This window comes from Eleutherodactylus coqui, chromosome 7, assembly GCF_035609145.1.
Source record: "Eleutherodactylus coqui strain aEleCoq1 chromosome 7, aEleCoq1.hap1, whole genome shotgun sequence".
NCBI lineage: Eukaryota > Metazoa > Chordata > Amphibia > Anura > Eleutherodactylidae > Eleutherodactylus > Eleutherodactylus coqui.
The window spans coordinates 170805419-170832903 of record NC_089843.1 but is presented as its reverse complement, the minus strand read 5'-3'; the positions used below and the strand labels follow the sequence as shown (position 1 = coordinate 170832903).

At 47.0% G+C, this 27485-nt stretch overlaps 1 protein-coding gene across 3 annotated transcripts in view; it reads right to left on the bottom strand.

The window, feature by feature from the left end:
* STPG2 (sperm tail PG-rich repeat containing 2) overlaps window positions 1-27485 on the bottom strand; it is a 639920-nt gene that overhangs the window by 530485 nt on the left and 81950 nt on the right. For all 3 annotated transcript variants that reach the window (XM_066574018.1, XM_066574020.1, XM_066574019.1), the window contains exon 7: window positions 17644-17755. In XM_066574018.1, the coding sequence (XP_066430115.1) occupies window positions 17644-17755 (112 nt within the window). The remainder of the gene's footprint in view (window positions 1-17643; window positions 17756-27485) is intronic.

Here is a 27485-nt window from a genome sequence, read left to right as displayed (position 1 = left end):
ATGAGTCAACAATGTGATGCAGCAGCCAAAAGACAAACACAATTCTGGGATGTATTAGGAGAAGTACAGAGTCTAGATCACGTGAGGTAATTATCCCCTCTACTCTTCCTTGGTCGGACCTCATCCGGAATACTGTGTCCAGTTCTGGGCACCCCACTTTAAAAAAGACATAGACAAACTGGAGAAAGTTCAGAGAAGAGTTACCAATATGGTGAGCAGTCTGCAAATCATGTCCTATGAGGAATGGTTAAAGGATCTTGGAATGTTTAGCTTGCAAAAAAGAAGCTTGAGAGGAGACCTAATAGCGGTCTACAAATATCTGAAGGGCTGTCACAGTGCAGAGGGATCAGTCCCGTTCTCATTTGCGCAGGGAAAGACTAGACGCAATGGGATGAAACTGAAAGGGAAGACATACAAATTAGATATTATAAAAAACTTTCTAACAGTGAGAGTGATAAATGAGTGGAACAGGTTACCACAGGAGGTGGTGAGTTCTTCAATGGAAGCCTTCATACAAAGGCTGGACAAATATCTGTCTTGGATGACTTAGTGAATCATGCACTGAGCAGGGGGTTGGACCAGATGGCCCCGGAGGTCCCTTCCAACTCTACCATTCTATGATTCTATGAAAGTTGCTCATACACATCAGGCAAAACTCAGCAAAATCCAATAATGATCTAATGTGTACTGAGGCTTCCTGACTCTCCCCCATCAGCAGACGTCCAGAGAAAAAAATGATTAGCCATTAGGATTTAAACATGCAGAATCATTTGTCCTGAAGGAAGATAAACTGCGGCACTTTTGAACATTTCTGACTGTATATATGCATACAGAGCTATGCCAAGATGACATCTCCTGTTCATATACATGCCCTATGTCGCATAGTGGGTCATAGAGTGCGGTGCTCTGCTGAGGAACCCCTCTATGTACCGGAGTGAAGAAATGATCAGTAAGAGAGGATCTTTCCTTGGTGTACCTTCTGCCAACCTCTTAATATCGAAAATCATGTGAATTGTCATCCTATAATACAAACTTTCTGCTGTAGCAGCTGTTCGTTGGGAATGTCAGAGAGCGAGATCAGGGGCGATCAATTGATCAAACTCAGCCCGGCATTCTCAAAAGGGTTGTGCATCTTGGCACAATCCATTTAATACTAAACAGATTACAAATGTCAACAGTTAATAAAATATTTGGTTATATACGGAGAGCAGAACACAGTGTATTTTTGAAAAGCACAACACAGATTACTGAGGATCCAACTTCAACGCAATGACATTAATTCAGATATAGTCTGATCTAGTTTGTCCATGCAACATAGCTTATCATTATATCCCAATGTGACATTAACTACTATGGAAAACAAATAACAAACATCTCCTTTTGCTCTGGCAGACTCAAGCCATCCGTGTAATATGGCCAGATATTCTCCTATGGAATATCAGCTGTTTGCCAGAGGCCTCAGACGGCCCTTCACATTGAAGGGCTTGTCTGTAATGAAACAAACACTTTAAGTTAATGGGTTGCTATGTTGCTGTGAAGCAGCTTCATTACTATATTTCATACACTTATTCTGTACAATAAACAAAAGCAGAATCGTCATAGGAAGCTCTTCTTGGTATGTGCCATATAGCAGTAGACAATGTCACATTATTTTATCATCATACTGTGATTATACTTTTTGGAGATAGGTTGTTCTGGACATAATGCAATTTGTATTTGTCAGTTCTTCTTTAAAAATAGATTTTATTCCTGCCTTGACAAATTAAACTATTTTGTCCACAGAATGTAGACAATAAATGATGCTAGCGTTCTCAGAATTACAAAGAATCTGCTACCACCTAGTGGGGACTTTGATAAATACATTATAATCTGTCAGACTGAAGGACTTACGTGGATCAAAGCAGGTAAATGACATTGCCTACTGTGCTGGAACACAGTAATCACCTCTCAAAATGCTTCAGAACGGATCTGTTTAGTACCATTGACAATGCATTACTGATCAGGTACAGATGATCACATTAATTTACATGGTTCAAGATTTGCAGCAAACATGAGGGGTTTGCATTTTGGAGTATCAATGTAGAAAGATAATGTTAAAGATCGGCTACAGAAGGTAGTGAATCACTGTCAGGTAAAGCAGATGATGGAAGCAGTCTGGTAGTGATGGTTATGATGGGTAAAGCTCAGTAATATATGCAATGGGACAGATGGCAATATGTGCAAGCAGTCGCTGACTGACAATGTAATAGGCAAACAGTGAGAAATTGTTTCCCTTAGTGATAGAGGGGAATATTTGTGCTAGCCATAAGGTTTGAACATAAAGGATGACATTATATGATAGTGTATGATATGAGAAGAAATTATAGTAATATTCATGCAGGCAAACATTTCGGATGGCAAGTATTACACATAATGTCATTATCATGTCATTTAGGTCATGAGTTTATTTTTACCACCACATGGATCCATGAATACCTCAGTCAGCTCAGTAAATGCTATGTTCACTTTCACAACCATTTTAGCGTATTGTTCCAATGCATGAGAAATAACAAATGAGGCAAATTTGAACATCCAGTGTTTTTTGTCATCAGCTACTATGAAGACCTATATGTCTCCATGGTAACAGACTGCAAACAAAGCCTGTGTAGTCTGCTCTAGAAGTCACACTCCTTTCCATTTTGTGTCTACTAACTACTTTACATGTATTAGGTTAGTAAGATGAAGGGTGCAGAGGTTGTTTGTTGTCTGTTACCCTGAAGACAGGAAACAAACTTTGATGTCTAGCACAATATCCGCTAAAATCCGCAAAGCATACCTGAGCTTTCAAAAATGTTTTTAAAAGCAGCCCAAGTCTTCATTCGCTACTGCTTTGCTGCTGTTTCCACCCAGTTAGAACTTTATCAGTTCAGTATTCAATTTAGATTTTCCTATTTTTTCAAGCCCTGCTGTTTGCAATCCACTTACAGGTGGGTGTGTACGGGTAGGTGGTTGAGGGGGGTCCTAAGCCAGCCATTCTGCCAGTATTGTACTGGTTGGATCTTCCTCTCCCATACTGCCTTGCATAGCCCTGCTCAAGTCAGCTGCAGGGCAGCATCTGATTGTGAACCCTCTGTTGTAGTAACTAGCAGTGTCCCCATGTCCCTATTACTAGAGAATCCACATGCCTAATGTCAGCCAGTGGATTCCAAAGGTGCTAAAAGGAAGATCCCTAGTGGCCATGGTAAAACAAAAAAAATGCAAGTATATTACAAGATTGATGACACAGATGCTGTCAGATGAGCAGAAGTTGAGTAAAAAGTTAGTGTTTCATTTCAGTTCCAATAAATAAAAAATAAAATGTAAGAGTATTATGTATCAGTACAGCAGCGTGACTGTCTATAAACTCATAATGTGTAGGAGGAATGAACTGCTGACGTTTCAGACCTTGTCAGCTGTTAGCCATATATTAGCACTAAAAGCAGTAGATCAAGAGATAATAGACCAGTTTTTGTAACTACCTATATTGTATCTTCACACGGGGCGGAAACGCTGTGGAATGTTCGCAGCGGAAGATTGAGTGGAAAATTCGACAGCATTTAGGCATTCAAAACAATCAAACTGCGCACCATCGGTTACACCGCTGATTTTATAATATACAGCGCTCCCCCGCATCTTTCAATTCCTTCCGTCATTCACCCAGCACCCGGCGCCTCAGGTGATGTGGAAGAGACATCACCGAACCAGCGCTGCTGAACTTGTTATAGGCCAGCGAGTGACTGGTGAAAAGCTGCCAGTACAAAGAATTGGAAGGTGAGGGGAGCGCTGAATTAGCTTAAATCACCTGTGGATATGCAGCTGATTTCGAGTCAAAATTCGCACCAATGCTGCAGCTGAATTTTTGGCTGTGGAAGTTCCGCTGTATTTCCGTCCCATGTGAACATACCCCTAGCAAGAAGTTTACCTCCATTTTAAATATTATTGTTTAAAGCTTACTGATCCTATGGAAGAATGATACTTAGAGATATTCCAGAATGTACAGAATGTGACCGCTAGAGCCAGTGATTCATTGCAGTTGTAATGTCCTATCATGGCACACCATTGCCACTAGGAGGTACAACAGAAGTATCGTGCTGCAACAATTAGGGATTTTAATACATATTCAGCTACCAGAATATTTCGTTAATGGCTGAATAACTCGTAAATAGAGATGAGCGAACGTACTCGTCCGAGCTTGATACTCGTTCGAGTATTAGCGTGTTCGAGAGGCTCGTTACTCGTAACGAGCACCACGCGATGTTCGGGTTACTTTCACTTTCATCTCTGAGACGTTAGCGCGCTTTTCTGGCCAATTGAAAGACAGGGAAGGCATTACAACTCCCCCCTGCGACGTTCAAGCCCTATACCACCCCCCTGCAGTGAGTGGCTGGCGAGATCAGGTGTCACCCGAGTATAAAAATCAGCCCCTCCCGCGGCTCGCCTCAGATGCGTTGTGAGATAGCTGAGGGACAGTGCTGTTGGTGCCGGAGCTGCTATAGGGAGAGTGTTAGGAGTTAGTGTAGGCTTCAAGAACCCCAACGGTCCTTCTTAGGGCCACATCTAACCGTGTGCAGTAGTGTGGAGGCTGCTTTTTGCAGTGTTGCACTTTTTTTTTTTTTTGGTATATCGGCCGTGCAGAGCATTGCGCCCTGCAGTAATACTTCAGGGACAGAAGTGCTTAGGCAGGGAGAGCGTTAGGAGTTATTGTAGGCTTCAAGAACCCCAACGGTCCTTCTTAGGGCCACATCTTACCGTGTGCAGTGGTGTGGAGGCTGCTTTTTGCAGTGTTGCCCATTTTTTTTTTTTTTGGTATATCGGCCGTGCAGAGCATTGCGCTCTGCAGTAATACTCCAGGGACAGAAGTGTGGAGGCAGGGACAGAAGACATATATTATTGATTGAATATACGCAGTGGGCCTTTTCTAAAAAATATTGGGCAAAAAATCTATTTGGCCTGCCTGTCACTGTGCTCAGTGTTCTGGGTCCGTGTGTGCTGGGTGTAATAGTTCTACAAAATCATACGCAGCCAGCTAAGTGTTACAGCAGGCTTGCGCCAAATTATTTCCTGGCTCTGAAATCACCGCTGTGTTGCAGTTAATAACAGTGCAACACTCTGCAGTTCTGTGACACACTCCAGGGACAGAAGTGTGGAGGCAGGGACAGAAGACATATATTATTGATTGAATATACGCAGTGGGCCTTTTCTAAAAAATATTGGGCAAAAAATCTATTTGGCCTGCCTGTCACTGTGCTCAGTGTTCTGGGTCCGTGTGTGCTGGGTGTAGTAGTTCTACAAAATCATACGCAGCCAGCTAAGTGTTACAGCAGGCTTGCGCCAAATTATTTCCTGGCGTTCCGTAAGCGAAGTCAGCCTCCAACCACAGGCCAATAAGCGGCACATTTAATTACAGCGTTCTGTTTCTGCATTACTGGTAATACAGCATGCTGAGGGGTAGGGGTAGGCCTAGAGGACGTGGGCGCGGCCGAGGACGCGGAGGCCCTAGTCCGGGTGTGGGCACAGGCCGAGCTCCTGATCCAGGTGTATCGCAGCCGACTGCTGCGGGATTAGGAGAGAGGCACGTTTCTGGCGTCCCCACATTCATCGCACATTTAATGGGTCCACGCGGTAGACCTTTATTAGAAAATGAGCAGTGTGAGCAGGTCCTGTCGTGGATGGCAGAAAGTGCTTCCAGCAACCTATCGTCCACCCACAGTTCTGCGCCGTCCACTGCTGCAACTCAGAATCCTCTGGCTGCTGCTCCTCCTTCCTCCCAGCCTCCTCACTCCATGAAAATGAGACATTCTGAGGAGCGGGCAGACTCCCAGGAACTGTTCTCGGGCCCCTGCTCAGATTGGGCAGCAGTGGTTCCTCTCCCACCAGAGGAGTTTATCGTGACTGATGCCCAACCATTGGAAAGTTCCCGGGGTCCGGGGGATGAGGCTGGGGACTTCCGGCAACTGTCTCAAGACCTTTCAGTGGGTGAGGAGGCCGATGACGATGAGACACAGTTGTCTATCAGTGAGGTAGTAGTAAGGGCAGTAAGTCCGAGGGAGGAGCGCACTGAGGATTCAGAGGAAGAGCAGCAGGACAATGAGGTGACTGACCCCACCTGGTTTGCTACGCCTACTGAGGACAGGTCTTCAGAGGGGGAGGCAAGGGCAGCAGCAGGGCAGGTTGCAAGAGGCAGTGCGGTGTCCAGGGGTAGAGGCAGGGCCAGACTGAATAATCCACCAACTGTTTCCCAAAGCGCCCCCTCGCGCCATGCCACCGTGCAGAGGCTGAGGTGCTCAAAGGTCTGGCAGTTTTTCACTGAGAGTGCAGACGACCGACGAACAGTGGTGTGCAACCTTTGTCGCGCCAAGATCAGCCGGGGAGCCACCACCACCAGCCTCACCACCACCAGCATGCGCAGACATATGATGGCCAAGCACCCCACAAGGTGGAACGAAGGCCGTTCACCGCCTCCGGTTGCACCGCTGCCTCTCCCCCTGTGCTCCAACCTGCCACTGAGATCCAACCCCGCTCTGAGGACACAGGCACTACCGTCTCCTGGCCTGAACCCACACCCTCACCTCCGCTGTCCTCGGCCCCATCCACCAATGTCTCTCAGCGCACCGTCCAGCCGTCGCTAGCGCAACTGTTTGAGCGCAAGCGCAAGTACGCCGCCACACACCCGCACGCTCAAGCGTTAAACGTGCACGTAGCCAAATTTATCAGCCTGGAGATGCTGCCATATAGGGTTGTGGAAACGGAGTCCTTCAAAAGTATGATGGCGGCGGCGGCCCTGCGCTACTCAGTTCCCAGTCGCCACTATTTTTCCCGATGTGCCGTCCCAGCCCTGCACGACCACGTCTCCCGCAACATTGTACGCGCCCTCACCAACGCGGTTACTGCCAAGGTCCACTTAACAACGGACACGTGGACAAGCACAGGCGGGCAGGGCCACTATATCTCCCTGACGGCACATTGGGTGAATTTAGAGGAGGCTGGGACAGAGTCAGAGCCTGGGACCGCTCACGTCCTACCCACCCCCAGAATTGCGGGCCACAGCTCGGTGGTGGTATCTGTGGCGGTGTATGCTTCCTCCACTAAACCACCCTCCTCCTCCTCCTCCAACGCAACCTCTGTCTCGCAATCAAGATGTGTCAGCAGCAGCACGTCGCCAGCAGTCGGTGTCGCGCGGCGTGGCAGCACAGCGGTGGGCAAGCGTCAGCAGGCCGTGCTGAAACTACTCAGCTTAGGAGAGAAGAGGCACACGGCCCACGAACTGCTGCAGGGTCTGACAGAGCAGACCGACTGCTGGCATGCGCCACTGAGCCTCCAACCGGGCATGGTCGTGTGTGACAACGGCCGTAACCTGGTGGCGGCTCTGCAGCTCGGCAGCCTCACGCACGTGCCATGCCTGGCCCACGTCTTTAATTTGGTGGTTCAGCGCTTTCTGAAAAGCTACCCACGCTTGTCAGACCTGCTCGGAAAGGTGCGCCGGCTCTGCGCACATTTCCGCAAGTCCCACACGGACGCTGCCACCCTGCGCACCCTGCAACATCGGTTTCATCTGCCAGTGCACCGACTGCTGTGCGACGTGCCCACACGGTGGAACTCTACGCTCCACATGTTGGCCAGGCTCTATGAGCAGCGTAGAGCTATAGTGGAATACCAACTCCAACATGGGCGGCGCAGTGGGAGTCAGCCTCCTCAATTATTTTCAGAAGAGTGGGCCTGGTTGGCAGACATCTGCCAGGTCCTTGGAAAGTTTGAGGAGTCTACCCAGGTGGTGAGCGGCGATGCTGCAATCATTAGCGTCACCATTCCTCTGCTATGCCTCTTGAGAAGTTCCCTGCAAAGCATAAAGGCAGACGCTTTGCGCTCGGAAACAGAGCCGGGGGAAGACAGTATGTCGCTGGATAGTCAGAGCACCCTCCTGTCTATATCTCAGCGCGGTGAGGAGGAGGAGGAGGAAGATGAGGAGGAGGGGGAAGAGACAGCTTGGCCCACTGGTGAGGGTACACATGCTGCTGGCCTGTCATTCTTTCAGCGTGTATGGCCTGAGGAGGAGGAGGAGGAGGATCCTGAAAGTGATCTTCCTAGTGAGGACAGTCATGTGTTGCGTACAGGTACCCTGGCACACATGGCTGACTTCATGTTAGGATGCCTTTCTCGTGACCCTCGCGTTACACGCATTCTGGCCACTACGGATTACTGGGTGTACACACTGCTCGACCCACGGTATAAGGAGAACCTTTCCACTCTCATACCCGAAGAGGAAAGGGGTTCGAGAGTGTTGCTATACCACAGGACCCTGGCGGACAAACTGATGGTAAAATTCCCATACGACAGCGCTAGTGGCCGAAGGCGCAGTTCCGAGGGCCAGGTAGCAGGGGAGGCGCGGAGATCAGGCAGCATGTACAGCACAGGCAGGGCAACACTCTTTAAGGCCCTTGACTGCTTTATGGCTCCCCAGCAAGACTGTGTCACCGCTCCCCAGTCACGGCTGAGTCGGCGGGAGCACTGTAAAAGGATGGTGAGGGAGTACGTAGCCGATCGCACGACCGTCCTCCGTGACGCATCTGCCCCCTACAATTACTGGGTGTCGAAGCTGGACACGTGGCCTGAACTCGCGCTGTATGCCCTGGAGGTGCTTGCTTGTCCTGCGGCTAGCGTCTTGTCAGAGAGGGTGTTTAGTGCGGCTGGGGGAATCATCACAGATAAGCGTACCCGCCTGTCAACCGACAGTGCCGACAGGCTTACACTCATCAAGATGAACAAAGCCTGGATTTCCACAGACTTCTCTTCTCCACCAGCGGATAGCAGCGATACCTAAGCAATACGTAGGCTGCACCCGCGGATGGAAGCATCGTTCTGTATCTGCATCAAAAACGGGCACCTTTTCGCTTCATCAATCTGTGTATAATATTCCTCCTCCTCCTCCTCCTGCTCCTCCTCCTGAAACCTCACATAATCACGCCGAAGGGGCAATTTTTCTTAGGCCCACAAGGCTCAGTCATATAATTTTTCTAAACAATTTTTAGACGTTTCAATGCTCATTAAAGCGTTGAAACTTTCACCTCAACCAATTTTTATTTTAACTGGGCTGCCTCCTGGCCTAGTTACCAATTAAGCCACATTAACCAAAGCGATTAATGGGTTTCACCTGCCCTCTTGGTTGGGCATGGGCAATTTTTCAGAGGTACATTAGTACTGTTGATACACCAATTTTTGGGAGCCCTCGCCTACAGTGTAATCAAATTAATTTTTAGCCCACCTGCATTACAGCTGACGTTACATCAGCTGTGTTGGGCACTGCAATGGGATGTATTTATGTACCGCCGGTGGCTTCCTGGCACCCACCCATGCTGTGGGTGCACAGGGAGTTGTAAATGCATCTGTGTCCACTTCTAAAGAACCCCAGTCTGACTGGGGCATGCAGTGTGGGCCGAAGCCCACCTGCATTAAACATGACATTATTACCTCAGCTGTGATGGGCAATGCAATGGGATATTTTTATGTACCGCCGGTGGGTTCCAGGGAGCCACCCATGCTGTGGGTCCACAGGGAGTTGTAAATGCATCTGTGTCCATTTCTAAAGAACCCCAGTCTGACTGGGGCATGCAGTGTGGGCCGAAGCCCACCTGCATTAAACATGACATTATTACCTCAGCTGTGATGGGCAATGCAATGGGATATATTAATGTACCGCCGGTGGCTTCCTGGCACCCACCCATGCTGTGGGTCCACAGGGAGTTGTAACTGCATGTGTCCACTTCTAAAGAACCCCGGTCTGACTGGGGCATGCAGTGTGGGCCGAAGCCCACCTGCATTAAACATGACATTACCTCAACTGTGATGGGCAATGCAATGGGATATATTTATGTACCGCCGGTGGCTTCCTGGCACCCACCCATGCTGTCGGTCCACACGGAGTTGTAACTGCATGTGTCCACTTCTAAAGAACCCCAGTCTGACTGGGGCATGCAGTGTGGGCCGAAGCCCACCTGCATTAAGCACGACATTACCTCAGCTGTGATGGGCAATGCAATGGGATACATTTATGTACCGCCGGTGGGTTCCAGGGAGCCACCCATGCTGTGGGTGGACACGGAATTTCCATTGTGGAGTTGTACCTGCCTGTGACTATTTATAAAAAAACGTGGTCTGACTGGGGCATGCAGACACCTTGACAGAATGAATAGTGTGTGGCACATAGGTTCCCCATTGCTATGCCCACGTGTGCAGCTCCAGATGGAGGTGGCACAGGATTGGATTTCTCATTGCTTCTGTACAGCATTGTGGACTATCGCGCAGCCCCTTTTAAAGAGGGTCGCTGCCTAGCCGTGCCAATCCCCCTGCAGTGTGTGCCTGATTTTCCTCTGGCAGACGCACTTATAAATAGACATGAGGGTGGCGTGGCATGAGGGCAGCTGAAGGCTGCGCAGGGACAGTTTGGTGTGCGCTGTGGACACTGGGTCGTGCGGGGGTGGGGGTGTTGGGCAGCATGTAACCCAGGAGAAGTGGCAGCGGAGTGTCATGCAGGCAGTGATTGTGCTTTGTTGGAGGTAGTGTGGTGCTTAGCTAAGGTATCCATTGCTAATGAGGGCTTTTCAGAAGTAAAAGTTGTTGGGGGGGGGCCCACTCTTGCCGCTATTGTGGCTTAATAGTGGGACCTGTGAACTTGAGATGCAGCCCAACATGTAGCCCCTCGCCTGCCCTATCCGTTGCTGTGTCGTTCCCATCACTTGAATTGCCCAGATTTTCACAAATGAAAACCGTAGCGAGCATCGGCGATATACAAAAATGCTCGGGTCGCCCATTGACTTCAATGGGGTTCGTTATTCAAAACGAACCCTCGAGCATCGCGAAAAGTTCGTCTCGAGTAACGAGCACCCGAGCATTTTGGTGCTCGCTCATCTCTACTCATAAAGTTATAAATCTTCCCATTTGGTGTTCACAGCTTCCATATAGAACTACATGTCTCTATGGTAACAGACCACAAGCAAACTCTGTATAGCCTGCTCCTGCAGTCACATTACCATCCATCTGTCCACTACATTCTCTACTACAAAATGAATGTTAGAAAAAAGAAGGGAAGAGGTGGAAGGACATAAGACTGCAGGATCAAACTTGTTAAAGGGTGTTTTGGTTATAGGTATTTTTTAAAAGTTTTCACCCATCCACTGGATGGGTGAAAACAGATAGATCAGTGGGGATCTGACCTCTTGGACCCCCACTGATCCTGAGAAAGGGGGACCCATGTCCCCTCTATTTCACATTTGAAGATGCACGCTCCAATTTCCAATTCCTTTCAATGGCACATACACATAGTCAAGCACTATGCTCGACTATCTCTGTCTGCCTCAAAGAAATGAATAGAGATAGACTGAGATAGCCAAGCACAATGTTTGGCTATGTGGCTGTGCCATTAAGAGGAAGGGAGCTGCTGCTCATGTGCGACCAGCGGCTCCATTTACCCAACACACTACAGAAATGGGAGCTTGCATCTTCAACTGTGAAATAAAAGGGACATGGTTCCCCCATTCTCAGCATCAGTGGGTTCCGAGCGGTCACACCCCTACCAATCTAACAGTTTGCACCCATCCAGTAGATGGGCGAATACTTGAAAAAACATCCTATATCCAGAATACCCCTTTAGGGCTCAGTCACACAAGCGCATCCGGGCGCCGATGCGCCCATGTTACTGCACAAAGAAGACGGCCGCACTGCAGGTGCAGACGACTCTCCGCACCGCCGGAAGAAAGAACATATGACCGGCAATGGAGCCGGTCATGTGTTCTTTCTTCCAGCGGTGCAGAGAGTCGTCTGCACCTGCAGTGTGGCCGTCTTATCCTGCAGTAACACAGGCGCATCGGCGCCCGGATGAGCCCGTGTGACTGAGCCCTTAATGTTTTTTTCCTGTATTCTGTTACCATGGAGACACATGGGTCAGCATAGATCTTGTAGACACAAAATGATTTTTAAATACTGTTTGCAAAGTTGCTTAAGTTTTCATTCTAGATACACTGCAAAAGTAAAAAGAAAAATGGATGGTTGGAGGTGGATATAGCCTTTAAACATCTGAGCTGTTATATATCAACTAGGTCACAGCTAGGGCTTTACTTTTGAAGAAAGTTAGAGGATACCTTAAAATAACCCAGGCAGTTTTACTTGAAGAGTATAAAGTTTGAACTTTAACTACCAATTCAGTCTCATGAGAATGAATACAATTCGTGATTTCTTCAGCTTCTCTGTTAAGAACATTCACTTTGTGTAAGTTATATGTATATGATATCCAATTTAACACATCCTATATTTTTCAAAGCCATTTTTCCTACAAATGAGGGTTTAGAGAACTGGGTTAAGGTCTCTAGAGGCCTCTGGGCAAAACATCATGTTGAAGACCCTTGTATAATGTTTTTTCACCGCAGACGGAAAGCTGCAAATAGCGCAGTATCAACCTATATCATACAAATAAGCACTATTGAATTAAGTAGATGTAGTCCAGGATATATGGTACAAGAGTGACGACCCGTTTATGGCAGTGTCCATTGAATATACAGGTCTCTGGGGTAATGGCCCCGTTTACCGACCAAGTAAGTAGATAAATTACAGGAAATGTGCTGTCTACCACTGTGTTGAAGGGGTTGTGCCAGAATCACAATTTATTCACTATCCAGATCATAAGGGATGATTTATGGGGATCTCATCACCGAGAACCACACTGATCCAGATAACGGGGGTCCTATGCCCGCTGTCCTTCTAACTTCCCCGCAGTGAGAATGATATTGAATGGAGAACTGGCCATGCAAACGGGATGTTGCTGCTCCATTCATTTTCAATGGGACTGCAGTTATAGCTCAGCGGCAAGTGCTTGGATATTTCTGTCAGACCCACTGAAAAGGATGGAGTGCCTACCATGCATGCTTGCCAGCACACCCTTCACTGTGATGTCACTGTGGTTGGGAGAAGCATTCCAGCAGTAATGAGAAGAGGGGGACACAGGACCCCTATTCACATGGTCAGTGGGGGTCTTAGTGGTAAGACCCCCACCAATCAGCAAGTTATCCCCAACCTGTGCATAGGTAAAAACTGGTAGTTCTGGTACAACCCCCTTAAACTCCAGCAGCAATAAAGTAAATGCACTACGTTTCTCATAACTATTTTGCCTAATGTTCTCTTACAGAGTAGCAAAGTTTAACTTGACTCTTACCACACTGAGATAACTTTCTGTGCCACCGCTTATTTGCGCTTTCAATGACTTCTGTTGTGTTAAAATAAGATTAACAATATGTATTCAATGGCTTAAGATAAATTAACTTGTTGCAAAAAGTTATAGTCAAGTTTAACTTTGCTACATCTGTAACTCAGCAATAAAATGTGCATGGCATGTAGTTGTGATGTAATAAGATAATTGTGGACATCAAACAGCTTTCTCAAAACCTACAGGGGAAAATCAACTCAAGACCATATTATGCTGTTTCAGTGCTTAAGGGTCCAGGAATTCAGCTTTTTATATCATATGACTTGACCCTTGTCGCGGATACAGGCTGTCCATGTATAATGGCAATGCTAAATATTTCAGCTGTAAAAAGCCCCTGTTATGTAAGTTTTGTCACAATGGGTCTGTTATTTAACCACTGTTCTTTATTTTTTGTCTGATTTGATGAGCTTCAAACACCATTCTCACCTGGCAGACCTGAATGACTGTGTTCAGCCTTTCTTGTCTTGATTTTAAGATTAGATGACATCTTCATTTGCTTAATGATGCTACTGACTCTGCAAAATGTCAGGCTTCTACTGTTGCTGACACGAGCTACTAAGTGGAATTTTCTGTGATACTCATCTATGTATCTGTCTGCCTATCCATCTATCTATTCTATATATTACATACCCAGCTAAACCTAAAAATAATGATTCTGTGCACCTCACCTGTGCCAGGCGTACCCAAGTGCTGTTGCTTGTTTAAATAATGCTTGAAGAATTCATATGCACTAACCCCTATATCACACGTTTTATATATATATATATATATATATATATATATATATATATATATATATATATATATATATATATATATATACACTCTTAGGTATGTTTGTATTTATAAATTCACTGTAAAAAAAATCAAGCTTCTAGCAGTTGTTGGAATTGAATGAAACTTTCTATGTGCGATTGTAACATTCATATAAATAAATATTTACAATATCAGAGCAAAAGGATAATTTATTGCAGAAAACTGACCCCTTGAAGGGAGGTTCTAGTACCCTGTTGCACCACCTCTAGCTTATATATAAGATGTGATACCGGTCGGCATGGAGGCTCTAGTACCCTTTTGTACTGCCTCTAGCTTGGATACAAGATGTGATACAGTGGGCATAGAGGCTCTAGTACCCAGTTGGGCCACCTCTAACTTGGTTACAAGATGTGATACGGGCGGGCATGGAGGCTCTAGTACCCTGTTGGGCCACCTCTAACTTGGTTACAAGATGTGTTACGAGCGGGCATGGAGGCTCTACTGCCCTGTTGGGCCACCTGTAGCTTGGATGTAAGCAATGAAAAAAGACTTCGGCAGCATCCAGGGTGCAAATTAATATCCAAAGTTTTATTCCCCCATCACAGAAAAACAGGCAACGTTTCGGCCATGTTGGCCTTTGTCGTGAGCTTGACAAAGGCCAACATGGCCAAAACGTTGCCTGTTTTTCTGTGATGGGGGAATAAAACTTTGGATATCAATTTGCACCCTGGATGCTGCCGAAGTCTTTTTTCATTGCTGCATGTGATTTTGGTGATAAGGATCCATTCACCTGTTTCTTTGGCTACTGCATAATCTATGCCCAGCCCTTGGAGGGATATACAATTTGTGCTGCTGGCGACCTGCTTTCTCTGGACTGTAGCTTGGATGTAAGATGTGATCGGGGAGCATGGAGGCTCTAGTACTCTGTTGTACCACCTCTAGCTTGGATGCAATATGTGATACGGCAGGTATGGAGGCTCTAGTACCCTGTTGGGCCACCTCTAGTTTGGATGCCATATGTGATACGGCAGGCATGGAGGCTCTAGTACCCTGTTGGGACACCTCTAGCTTGGATGTAAGATGTGATACAGGCGGCATGGAGGCTCTAGTAAACTATTGTACCGCCTCTAGCTTAGATGCAAGATGTGATATGAGGGGCATGGAGGCATACAGATTCCATATAGTATCCTGCGGCATATCAGCCCACATTTACTGTAACTTAGCCTCTAGGTCATGCAGATCGTAGGCTGGAAATATCTGTGTCCCAGAGGGTCCCATACATGTTGTATTGGTGATAAATCTGGCGACCAGACAGGCCAAAGAAATGTGATAATGTTGTGGAGGCATTCCTGTGACCCCTTTGCTGTGTGCGGCTGAGCATTATCCTGCTGCCTCTTGGAAGCCGCCATGAGAGGAACAGATGTGGCTGCAGGATGTCCTGAACGTATTGCTGAGCTGTCATTGTCCCTTGTACCACTACTAGGGGTGACCGACTGTCATATGCGATGGCTCTCCAGACTATCACAACAGCAGTAGAGGGGCAATATACCACTCCACAGCAAAGGAAGGATTGAGGCGCTCACCCCTAGGTTCCAGACATGAACACGCCTGTTGTCAGTGCCCAAACTAAATTTAGATTCGTCAAAGAAGACAATTTGGTTCCACTCCATAGCAGTATAGTTTTGTTGTTCACGACACCCCTGCAAATGGAGGTGATAATGGGTGTCAGAGCAGTACACATAATGGGTGCAGTGAGACTAAATGTCCTTCAGCCAAGCGCCTGTAAATGGTTCTGACAGACACAGGAACCTGTAACAACAGTGCTACTTGTCTCTGGATAATAACAAAACAGTTGGGGCTGCTCGTGTCATAGTTTTTGAACAGGCAGTAATCTACTGAAAAGTTAAAAAAATGATACCAATGTGTTATGGGCATTCAGCTCTATAGGGATCTGTCTGACAACATGTTTGTTGACAGCTTTCGATTAAACCCTTATGATCATGAATACAACTTTGGTCTATAATACGGCCTGTAACGCAGGTCCCTGGAAGCTTCCAATGCCTTTTATGTATACATTGTAACATCGTGTGTGAGATTGAAAAAGACATATATCTGTCCAGTTCAGCCCATTATCATACAATGTTGATCCAGAGAAAGGCAAACTCCCCACGAGGTAGAAGCCAATTTTCCTCATTTTAGGAAAAAGAAAGATTCCTTCCCAACTCCAATCTGGCAATCAGAATAATCCCTGGATCACCGACCCTTCTAATGTAATCAGTGACTATAGCATGCAATATTGTAACACTCAAGAAAGGCGTCCAGGCCCCTCTTTAATGCTTTTAGTGAATTCAACATCACCACATCCTCAGGCAGAGAGTTCAATAGTGTTACTGCTCTTACAGTAAAGAACCCCCTTCTATGTTGATGTAGAAACTTTCTTTGCACTACACATAGGGAATCCCCCTTGTTACAGTCACAATTTAAGTTTAGTTAAAGCAGACCAGCCACCAGAACATGAGGTCCTATTTAGGAATGGCATACAATTGAGACAGATCCGCTGTACTATTATCTCGAATGGCACAAAAAAATAGTGTGCCATTTGTTTAATAGCACCAACCACAGAATATAGCAGACTTATAGTCATGAGTCAGCTCTATTCATCTATTCATGAGGGCAGTGATCTCCCCAATTCACTCACTACTAACTGACAGCCACTATGTATACAGGCAGATAGGGCAGCATATTCTAGTGACAGACCAGTTTAACTACATAAAGGAATATCCTACAATGCTTATGGAATAAAGTCTTTAGTAGAACCATCCACCTCACTTGATAATGTAGCATGGTCTACACCGTAGCTATGCTGCACAACCCATTGCAAAATTAGTAGCAAAGACCATACTCACCATTCGTAATACTGGAATCATCTTATGCAGCCAAAGGGCCTTTGGGCTTGTTCAGGAGCTGCTACCTCTACACCCCTTATAGCTATGCCACTGCCCACATCGAAATTGAAGAAGAGAAACCATGGAACAAGTTACCATATGGGAGCCCATAAGCTTTCTCTTCTTTAGTTCGCACATTGCTGCACTTCAGAATAGAGTGGGTTTCTCTACTAGGGTATAAGATTTTGGCAAGCCCTTCAATATATTTGTGTATGTATGTAACTGGCGGTACACTCAAAGTAACATGTCAATTCTAATAGGTGAATTAAACTATAATACGCAAAGTAAGAAGGATACCTCAAGAAAAAAAAAACACAGACAACATTTATTAGTGATTCCTTTGCTTTGTACAAACAAAATCTATAACGAGGACGGATGCAGTAGATTTCCATTGAACACATCATTCAGATTAATGTCAAGAAATCTCTGTTTTGCTTTTGTGCATTCCGATACAAATCAGTGAAAGCCACTGAGGGGATTAAAGAAAAAATGTGTTTTAGATAAGCTGCAGATTGATCTTTTTCTTTTTGGGAACTATTTTTCTTCCTTTGCTAATACATTGCCTGCTGCAGTCATTTGGGTTCATTTCTAATCATATGGGCTAGGAATTCATGAGTTCCACTCTCACAGTAAATGATTTTATTTAAGTACTATGAACAGCCAAATTGACTTTACCTTCTTCTCTTCCTGTAATACGATTACTTCGTGATACCGTGGAATGAATGGCTCATATTTCTTCTTGTCTTCCTTCTTGGAGTTGACATTCTCATAATGCAGTGCACTTTCCCTTTAGAAAGTTCAAAGAAAGATTTATGAGTCTGCAGCTCAGATTGAGCAGACATCCAAACAAGAACTGAGAAAGCCTTTCCCCCTCATGTTTACAGTTTCTAATAAGGGCCAAATCACTCACTAATGGAGGCATCTGCACTTACAGTGAAAGATATAGCCATTTAGATCTACTGTAAATGGATCTGGCTCATATTCTATTTGAATGAGACTAGCATAGCACTTTAGAGGGGAGCTATGCACAAAATGTGCACTAAATCTATGCTGATGTAATGACAAGGCGATTCAAAAAGAATGGTGCTAAAATAAAGCCGATTTATGTTAGGATCGTATGTGGCAAAATTGGGGTAGATTCTCCATAGCGGAAAATCTGCACCGAAATCCACGTCAAATTCTGAGTCAAAAAACACATCAAAATCCGCACCATTGCTGTGCATTTTGAAGCGAATTCACAGCAGATTTCATTCCTTGAATTGAAAGGGTGAAATCTGCTGCGGATCTGCATCAAAATCCACACCAAATAGTGTGAAGTACCCTTATTCATACATGAACTGGCATACAACATCGAGTATGACACAAACAGATAGAAGAACTCTTCAAGTTTGTAATGCACTCTACAGATGTTCGATGTGGACACTGTTGGTGACATGCAAAAGTACTTTAAAGGGGTTTTCCAGGCTATATCTATTGATATCCTTGGGACTCCAGACGATCAGCTGTTCAGGTACCAGGTGTCACCACCAAAGCACAGTGTATGGAGCATAAGCAGATAGCTCCAACCCCTGTGTAGTGGGCCGTGCTAGTAATTACAGTCACAGCTCTCATTATTTTAATAGGAGTTACCAGGCTCCTGCAATTACCAGTGCCGGCCACTACAAAGCAGTTGGAACTATCAGCTTCTACTCCATACACTATGTTTTGACACTGACAGCAGGCGCCCAAACAGCTGATCCACCTGGGTTCCGCATAACAGAACCCAGCTAATCAACTATTGATGACATATTCTGAGGATAGGTCATCAACACAAATAGCTCAGAAACCCCCTTTAAAGGCATTGTCTGAATTACGGAAAGGACACCTGAATGAGTCCCTGTGGGGTAAAAAAACAAAGCAACTGGTACTCGCCTCTCACCACTTCCCTGTCGGCAGCTCTGGGTCTCCACTGTGCTGTTTGTTACAGCATGCAGTCAGCTTGTGATGTCCTGTAAACGTGCTGTTACAGCCAATGATTATCGCTGAGCGTTGTCATTGGCTGTAGCAGCTTGTTTAGAGTTGGCTGCAACTTAAAAAGATTACTTCAGCAGGGAGACCCAGAGCCACCAGCAGGGGGCAAGCAGGGAGCTGGGAGAGGCGAGTATCAGGTGCTTCATTATTTTACATCTTGACCGTCCCATTAAGATAGCATTTACATGACTCAAACAACCCCTTTGAAAAGACTGTGTCAGACACTTCTTTTTTTTTTTTTTTTAATAATTCTTTATTAAAAATATTTTCAGACATTTAACAAACAGGACAGGCAATATTCCAAGTCTAAAACACAGACTCGGAAAACAAAGTGCGATATATAAACAAGCAGATGTCAAAAAATAATACACATATCTTGTATAAACTCATTTGCATACATACTAGATAAGTAAAGGTTAAAGGTAAAGCATCCACCACCACAAAGTAGGGTACAGAGGGAAAGGGAAGAGGGCAGAGACAACATTTTAACATGCTGAGATAATATATTGCATTGTTTCATATGGCCCGTAGACCCGGCACAGGCAGCACACTCTCCAAATAAAACAAAATAGACAATATTCACAGCTATAGGGGATTCATAAGAAGTTATAAGGTGTCCAATAAGAAAATGTGAAAGTCTTAGTAACATATCTATGGGAATACATTTCTTCTAAATGGTACGTATGATTAATAGAATGAATGACTTACGAAGAAGAAGATATGTCTGTTGATTTCCATCAATTAGCAATTGTCAAACACAACGTGAGAAATAACTGAATAAAGGATGGTAACTAGAGATGAGCGAACGTACTCGTCCGAGCTTGATACTCGTTCGAGTATTAGCGTGTTCGAGATGCTCGTTACTCGTGACGAGTACCACGCGATGTTCGAGTTACTTTCACTTTCATCTCTGAGATGTTAGCGCGCTTTTCTGGCCAATAGAAAGACAGGGAAGGCATTACAACTTCCCCCTGTGACGTTCCAGCCCAATACCACCCCCCTGCAGTGAGTGGCTGGCGAGATCAGGTGTCACCCGAGTATAAAAATCGGCCCCTCCCGCGGCTCGCCACAGATTTATTCTGACATAGAGGAGGGAAAGTGCTGTTGGTGCCGGAGCTGCTATAGGGAGAGTGTTAGGAGTATTTTAGGCTTCAAGAACCCCAACGGTCCTTCTTAGGGCCACATCTAACCGTGTGCAGTAGTGTGGAGGCTGCTTTTTGCAGTGTTGCACATTTTTTTTTTTTTGTATATCGGCCGTGCAGAGCATTGCGCCCTGCAGTAATTATACATACTCCAGGGCCAGTAGTGGTGGTGAGGCAGGGACAGAAGACATATATTTATTGAATATAGGCAGTGGGCCTTTCCAAAAACATTTGGGGAAAAAAATCTATTTGGGCTGCCTGTGACTGTCCTCAGTGTACTGCGTCTGTGCTGGGTGTAGTTGTCCTACTAATTCATACGCAGCCAGCTTAGTGTTACAGCAGGCTTGCGCAAAATTATTTCCTGGCTCTGTGTTGGCTGTTAAATCACCGCTGTATTCCTGTCCACAGTGCAACAGTCTGCAGTTATTTTACATACTCCAGGGCCAGTAGTGGTGACGCAGGGACAGAAGACATATTTATTGAATATAGGCAGTGGGCCTTTCCAAAAACATTTGGGAAAAAAAATCTATTTGGGCTGCCTGTGACTGTCCTCAGTGTACTGGGTCTGTGCTGGGTGTAGTTGTCCTCCTAATTCATACGCAGCCAGCTAAGTGTTACAGCAGGCTTGCGCAAAATTATTTCCTGGTTCTGCTGTGCGTTCGGTAAGCGAAGTCAGCCTCCAACCACAGGCCAATAAGCGGCACATTTAATTACAGCGTTCTGTTTCTGCACTACTGGTAATACACCATGCTGAGGGGTAGGGGTAGGCCTAGAGGACGTGGACGCGGGCGAGGACGTGGAGGCCCAAGTCAGGGTGTGGGCACAGGCCGAGCCAGTGCGGCGGCCAGGGGTAGAGGCAGGGCCAGACCGAATAATCCACCAACTGTTTCCCAAAGCGCCCCCTCGCGCCATGCCACCCTGCAGAGGTCAAGGTGCTCTACGGTGTTGCAGTTTTTCACAGAGACGCCTGACGACCGACGAACAGTGGTGTGCAACCTTTGTCGCGCTAAGATCAGCTGGGGAGCCACCACCACCAGCATGCGCAGGCATATGATGGCCAAGCACCGCACAAGGTGGGACGAAGGCCGTTCACCGCCTCCGGTTTGCACCACTGCCTCTCCCCCTGTGCCCCAACCTGCCACTGAGATCCAACCCCCCTCTGAGGACACAGGATACCATCTCCTGGCCTGCACCCACACCCTCACCTCCGCTGTCCTCGGCCCCATCCACCAATGTCTCTCAGCGCAGCGTCCAGACGTCGCTAGCGCCACTGTTTGAGCGCAAGCGCAAGTACGCCGCCACGCACCCGCACGCTCAAGCGTTAAACATGCACATTGCCAAATTGATCAGCCTGGAGATGCTGCCGTATAGGCTTGTGGAAACGGAGGCTTTCAAAAGCATGATGGCGGCGGCGGCCCCGCGCTACTCGGTTCCCAGTTGCCACTACTTTTCCCGATGTGCCGTCCCAGCCCTGCACGACCACGTCTCCCGCAACATTGTACGCGCCCTCATCAACGCGGTTACTGCCAAGGTCCACTTAACAACGGACACGTGGACAAGCACAGGCGGGCAGGGCCACTATATCTCCCTGACGGCACATTGGGTGAATTTAGTGGAGGCTGGGACAGAGTCAGAGCCTGGGACCGCTCACGTCCTACCCACCCCCAGAATTGCGGGCCCCAGCTCAGTGCTGGTATCAGCGGCGGTGTATGCCTCCTCCACTAAACCACCCTCCTCCTCCGCAACCTCTGTCTCGCAATCAAGATGTGTCAGCAGCAGCAGGACGTCGCCAGCAGTCGGTGTCGCGTGGCGTGGCAGCACAGCGGTGGGCAAGCGTCAGCAGGCCGTGCTGAAACTACTCAGCTTAGGAGAGAAGAGGCACACGGCCCACGAACTGCTGCAGGGTCTGACAGAGCAGACCGACCGCTGGCTTGCGCCGCTGAGCCTCCAACCGGGCATGGTCGTGTGTGACAACGGCCGTAACCTGGTGGAGGCTCTGCAGCTCGGCAGCCTCACGCACGTGCCATGCCTGGCCCATGTCTTTAATTTGGTGGTTCAGCGCTTTCTGAAAAGCTACCCACACTTGTCATACCTGCTCGGAAAGGTGCGCCGGGTCAACGCACATTTCCGCAACTCCAAGACGGACGCTGCCACCCTGCGGACCCTGCAACATCGGTTTAATCTGCCAGTACACCGACTGCTGTGCGACGTGCCCACACGGTGGAACTCTACACTCCACATTTTGGCCAGGCTCTATGAGCAGCGTAGAGCTATAGTGGAATACCAACTCCAACATGGGCGGCGTAGTGGGAGTCAGCCTCCTCAATTCTTTACAGAAGAGTGGGCCTGGTTGGCAGACATCTGCCAGGTCCTTGGAAACTTTGAGGAGTCTACCCAGATGGTGAGCGGGGATGCTGCAATCATTAGCATCACCATTCCTCTGCTATGCGTCTTGAGAAGTTCCCAGGCAGACACTTTGCACTCGGAAACGGAGGCGTGGGAAGATAGTATGTCGCTGGATAGTCAGAGCACCCTCATGTCTATATCTCAGAGCATTGAGGAGGAGGAGGACTGGGAGGAGCATGAGGAGGAGGGGGAAGAGACAGCTTGGGCCACTGCTGAGGGTACACATGCTGCTTGCCTGTCATCCTTTCAGCGTGTATGGCTGGAGGAGGAGGATCCTGAAAGTGATCTTCCTAGTGAGGACAGCCATGTGTTGCGTACAGGTATCCTGGCACACATGGCTGACTTCATGTTAGGATGCCTTTCTCGTGACCCTCGTGTTACACGCATTCTGGCCACTACGGATTACTGGGTGTACACACTGCTCGATCCACGGTATAAGGAGAACCTTTCCACTCTCATTCCCGAAGAGGAAAGGGGTTCGAGAGTGATGCTATACCACAGGACCCTGGCGGACAAGCTGATGCTAAAATTCCCATCCGACAGCGCTAGTGGCAGAAGGCGCAGTTCCGAGGGCCAGGTAGCAGGGGAGGCGCGGAGATCAGGCAGCATGTACAGCACAGGCAGGGGAACACTCTCTAAGGCCTTTGACAGCTTTCTGGCTCCCCAGCAAGACTGTGTCACCGCTCCCCAGTCAAGGCTGAGTCGGCGGGAGCACTGTAAAAGGATGGTGAGGGAGTACGTAGCCGATCGCACGACCGTCCACGGTGACGCCTCTGCCCCCTACAACTACTGGGTGTCGAAGCTGGACACGTGGCCTGAACTCACGCTATATGCCCTGGAGGTGCTTGCTTGTCCTGCGGCTAGCGTCTTGTCAGAGAGTGTGTTTAGTGCGGCTGGGGGAATCATCACGGATAAGCGTACCCGCCTGTCAACCGACAGTGCCGACAGGCTTACACTCATCAAGATGAACAAAGCCTGGATTTCCCCAGACTTCTCTTCTTCACCAGCGGACAGCAGCGATACCTAAGCAATACGTAGGCTGCACCCACGGATGGAAGCATCGTTCTCTATCACCATCACAAACGGGGACATTTTTGCTTCATCAATCTGTGTATAATATTCCTCCTCCTCCTCCTGCTTCTCCTCCTGAAACCTCACGTAATCACGCCGAACGGGCAATTTTTCTTAGGCCCACAAGGCTCAGTCATATAATTTTTCTAAACAATTTTTATACGTTTCAATGCTCATTAAAGCGTTGAAACTTGCACCTGAACCAATTTTTATTTTAACTGGGCTGCCTCCAGGCCTAGTTACCAATTAAGCCACATTAACCAAAGCGATTAATGGGTTTCACCTGCCCTCTTGGTTGGGCATGGGCAATTTTTCTGAGGTACATTAGTACTGTTGGTACACCAATTTTTTTGGGCCCTCGCCTACAGTGTAATCCAATTAATTTTTAGCCCACCTGCATTACAGCTGACGTTACATCAGCTGTGTTGGGCACTGCAATGGGATATATTTATGTACCGCCGGTGGGTTCCAGGGAGCCACCCATGTTGTCGGTCCACACGGAGTTGTAACTGCATGTGTCCACTTCTAAAGAACCCCAGTCTGACTGGGGCCCGCAGTGTGGGCCGAAGCCCACCTGTATTTAATCGGACGTTACCTCAGCTGTGATGGGCACTGCAATGGGATACATTAATGTACAGCCGGTGGGTTCCAGGGAGCCACCCATGCTGTGGGTGCACCCGGAATTCCCATTGCAGAGTTGTACCTGCCTGTGACTATTTATAAAAAACCGCGGTCTGACTGGGGCATGCAGACACCTTGACAGAATGAATAGTGTGTGGCACATAGGTTCCCCATTGCTATGCCCACGTGTGCAGCTCCTGATGGCGGTGGCACAGGATTATATTTCTCATTGCTTCTGTACAGCATTGTGGGCTATCGCCCTGCCCCTTTTAAAGAGGGTCGCTGCCTAGCCGTGCCAACCCTCTGAAGTGTGTGCCTGCGGTTCCTCTGGCAGACGCACTTATAAATAGACATGAGGGTGGTGTGGCATGAGTGCAGCTGAAGGCTGCGCAGGGACACTTCGGTGTGCGCTGTGGACACTGCGTCGTGCGGGGGGGGGGGGGGGTTGGGCAGCATGTAACCCAGGAGAAGTGGCAGCGGAGTGTCATGCAGGCAGTGATTGTGCTTTGTTGGAGGTAGTGTGGTGCTTAGCTAAGGTATGCATTGCTAATGAGGGCTTTTCAGAAGTAAAAGTTGTTGGGGGGGGCCCACTCTTGCCGCTATTGTGGCTTAATAGTGGGACCTGGGAACTTGAGATGCAGCCCAACATGTAGCCCCTCGCCTGCCCTATCCGTTGCTGTGTCGTTCCCATCACTTTCTTGAATTGCCCCATTTTCACAAATGGAAACCTTAGCGAGCTTCGGCGATATACACAAATGCTCGAGTCGCCCATTGACTTCAATGGGGTTCGTTACTCGAAACGAACCCTCGAGCATCGCGATAATTTCGTCCCGAGTAATGAGCACCCGAGCATTTTGGTGCTCGCTCATCTCTAATGGTAACCTAGTCGTATGACGAAAACAAGAGCTAGTGCTCGATTCGGGGCCACATAATGACAGGGTACAGTATAAACAGAATTAAAGATCACATTCCAGAAAGAACAAACAGGGCAAGACCACCACATGTGAACATAAGTGCCTTGGAGTCCACGACCTCTTCAACACATTTCAGAGATGGAAGTGTTCATTTAAGCAAGTCTAGTAGGTGTTAGGTACCAATGCATATTTTCTGCAAGGACTCCCAATATTTAATTCCAAGAGAAACCTTTTGAGTGCAAGAGAGAGAGCGGATCTCCATTCCTCCAAACGATATTGTTGTTTAAAATCGTGCTCCTGCAGTAGCGAGGATGTGAAGATTTACTTTCGAAAGCCAGGAAAAAAGAGTGATCATAAAATATAGAAATACCTTTGGATGCATGAGTAGACGGGGAAAAAGGAAAAGGCTGATCTGGGAAAAACTGACTTATGGATATCAAGGGAGTAAAGGGCATGATGTACTTTTGAAAAGGCAAAAAAAAAGACTACTAGGTACCTAAAATGATTTACATAATGTAGAAAAGTCTAATAGAGAGTTATTTTCATATAGGTCACCAGTTTTTTGATGCCTAGAGTTTCCCAAGAAACCAAAATTCAAATTCTGTAAGAATGGAAGTAAGAAACAGTGGAGGAAGGTCTAAGGTCAAAAGCAAAAGATGATGAAGATACAAATTGCAGCCACACAGAAAGCAAAATTTACAGACTCGATAAAGTATGGGTCGGTAAAAATGGAGGCTTGATCCGCAGAAATGAGATCACAGGGGCCCCTAAAGTAGTGGACTCAATTGAAGTCCATTTTATATGCGAGAAAGAGGTCCACCAGCGTTTGATTGTATCTAGAATCGCAGCAGTAAACGAAAGCCTAATATTAGGGTCCTTCATGCCACCTAATTCGTAGGGCTTAGCTAGAGTAGAGAAATTAATTCTAGCTTGAGAGCCGCCCCAAAGTAAAATTATTGAGAGTTAAAAAGGAATTAGGGATGGAGTTCACTACAGTTCTAAAAATATAGAGAATACATGGCAAGACCATCATTTTAACCCCTGCTATTCTTCTAGCCCAAAAAATTAAAGGTTTACAGAAGTTTTTTAAAAGTTGCAGAATATAGTTAAACAAGGGCAGGTCATTTTTGCTGAATGTATGGGAGCTGGGGCTGGTTAAATGGATACCCAGATACGGTATAAAGTGTTAGTTCTAGATATATGGAAAATAGCTAATTATATGCTGCCTAACTTTATTACCAATACCAATGCTCAACAGAGGAGATTTTGTGTTATTTTCTTTATAGTACAAATTTTTCCCCAAATCAGGAAATACAGATTGGGCCAGTTCCAAAGAGGTGATAAGGTCTGTGAGAGTCAAAATTAAATCATCTGCATAAACCCCTACTTTGTGTTCCTGATGTCCTAATTTAATTCCCTTAATATCTTTATTGATTCTAATCTGTTCTGCTAGGGGCTCGATAGGACGAGCAAAAATCAGAGGCGAGAGAGGACAGCCCTGTCGAGTGCCATTAGAAATTGCAAATGGAAGGGAAATAAACCCAGATGTAATGATCTGTGCAGATGGGGTTGAGTGCAATGACAAGATCGCAGACCTAATGGACCCTGAGAAACCCAAGTAGCTTTTAAACAGTCCCATTGGATCTGATCGAATGCTTTCACTGCATCCAAAGATAAAAACTAAGAAGGTACAGATAGTCCCCTACTTGCGAACATTCGACTTACGAATTCCGCAAGATACGAACTATCTGTCCTGCACAGTATGATGTAATGCTATGGCATTACATCATACTGTGCAGGGACCGGGCAGGCTTCTATCAAGCCTGATAGAAGCCTGTCCAGTCAGATCGCGGCTGCTAGGCAGCCGGGGACTTCCTGAAAGGCCCTAGGGCTGTCTATGCAGAGCGCCTATCAAGCCGTGCGCTTGATGGGCACTCTGCATAGGCAGCCCTGGGGCCTTTCAGGAGGTCCCCGGCTGCCTAGCAACCGCACAGCGTCCTGTGATCTCATCGTGGGACGCTGTACTGGCCCCCTGAACATCGGGTGTAGGCTGTTTCTTACAGCGGGCACCCGGCAGCAGCAGTTCCGACGAGCCACGCAGCTTGTCAGAACTGTTAACACTTTAAAAACCGCTGTCAGAGCGGTATTTAAAGTGTTAGTATCAAATGGGACTTCAGACATGGAAAATGGTGCAGAGAGGGAAACTAATTGGTCAAGTGATAAAAATAACCCTTTACCAAAATTACTAATTATCCTCTATCCAAAGGATAGGGTATAACCTACAGATTGGTGATTGTCTCATGGCTGAGACCCCTGCCAATCTCAAGAACGGGAGTCCCGTGTGCCCCTCTGC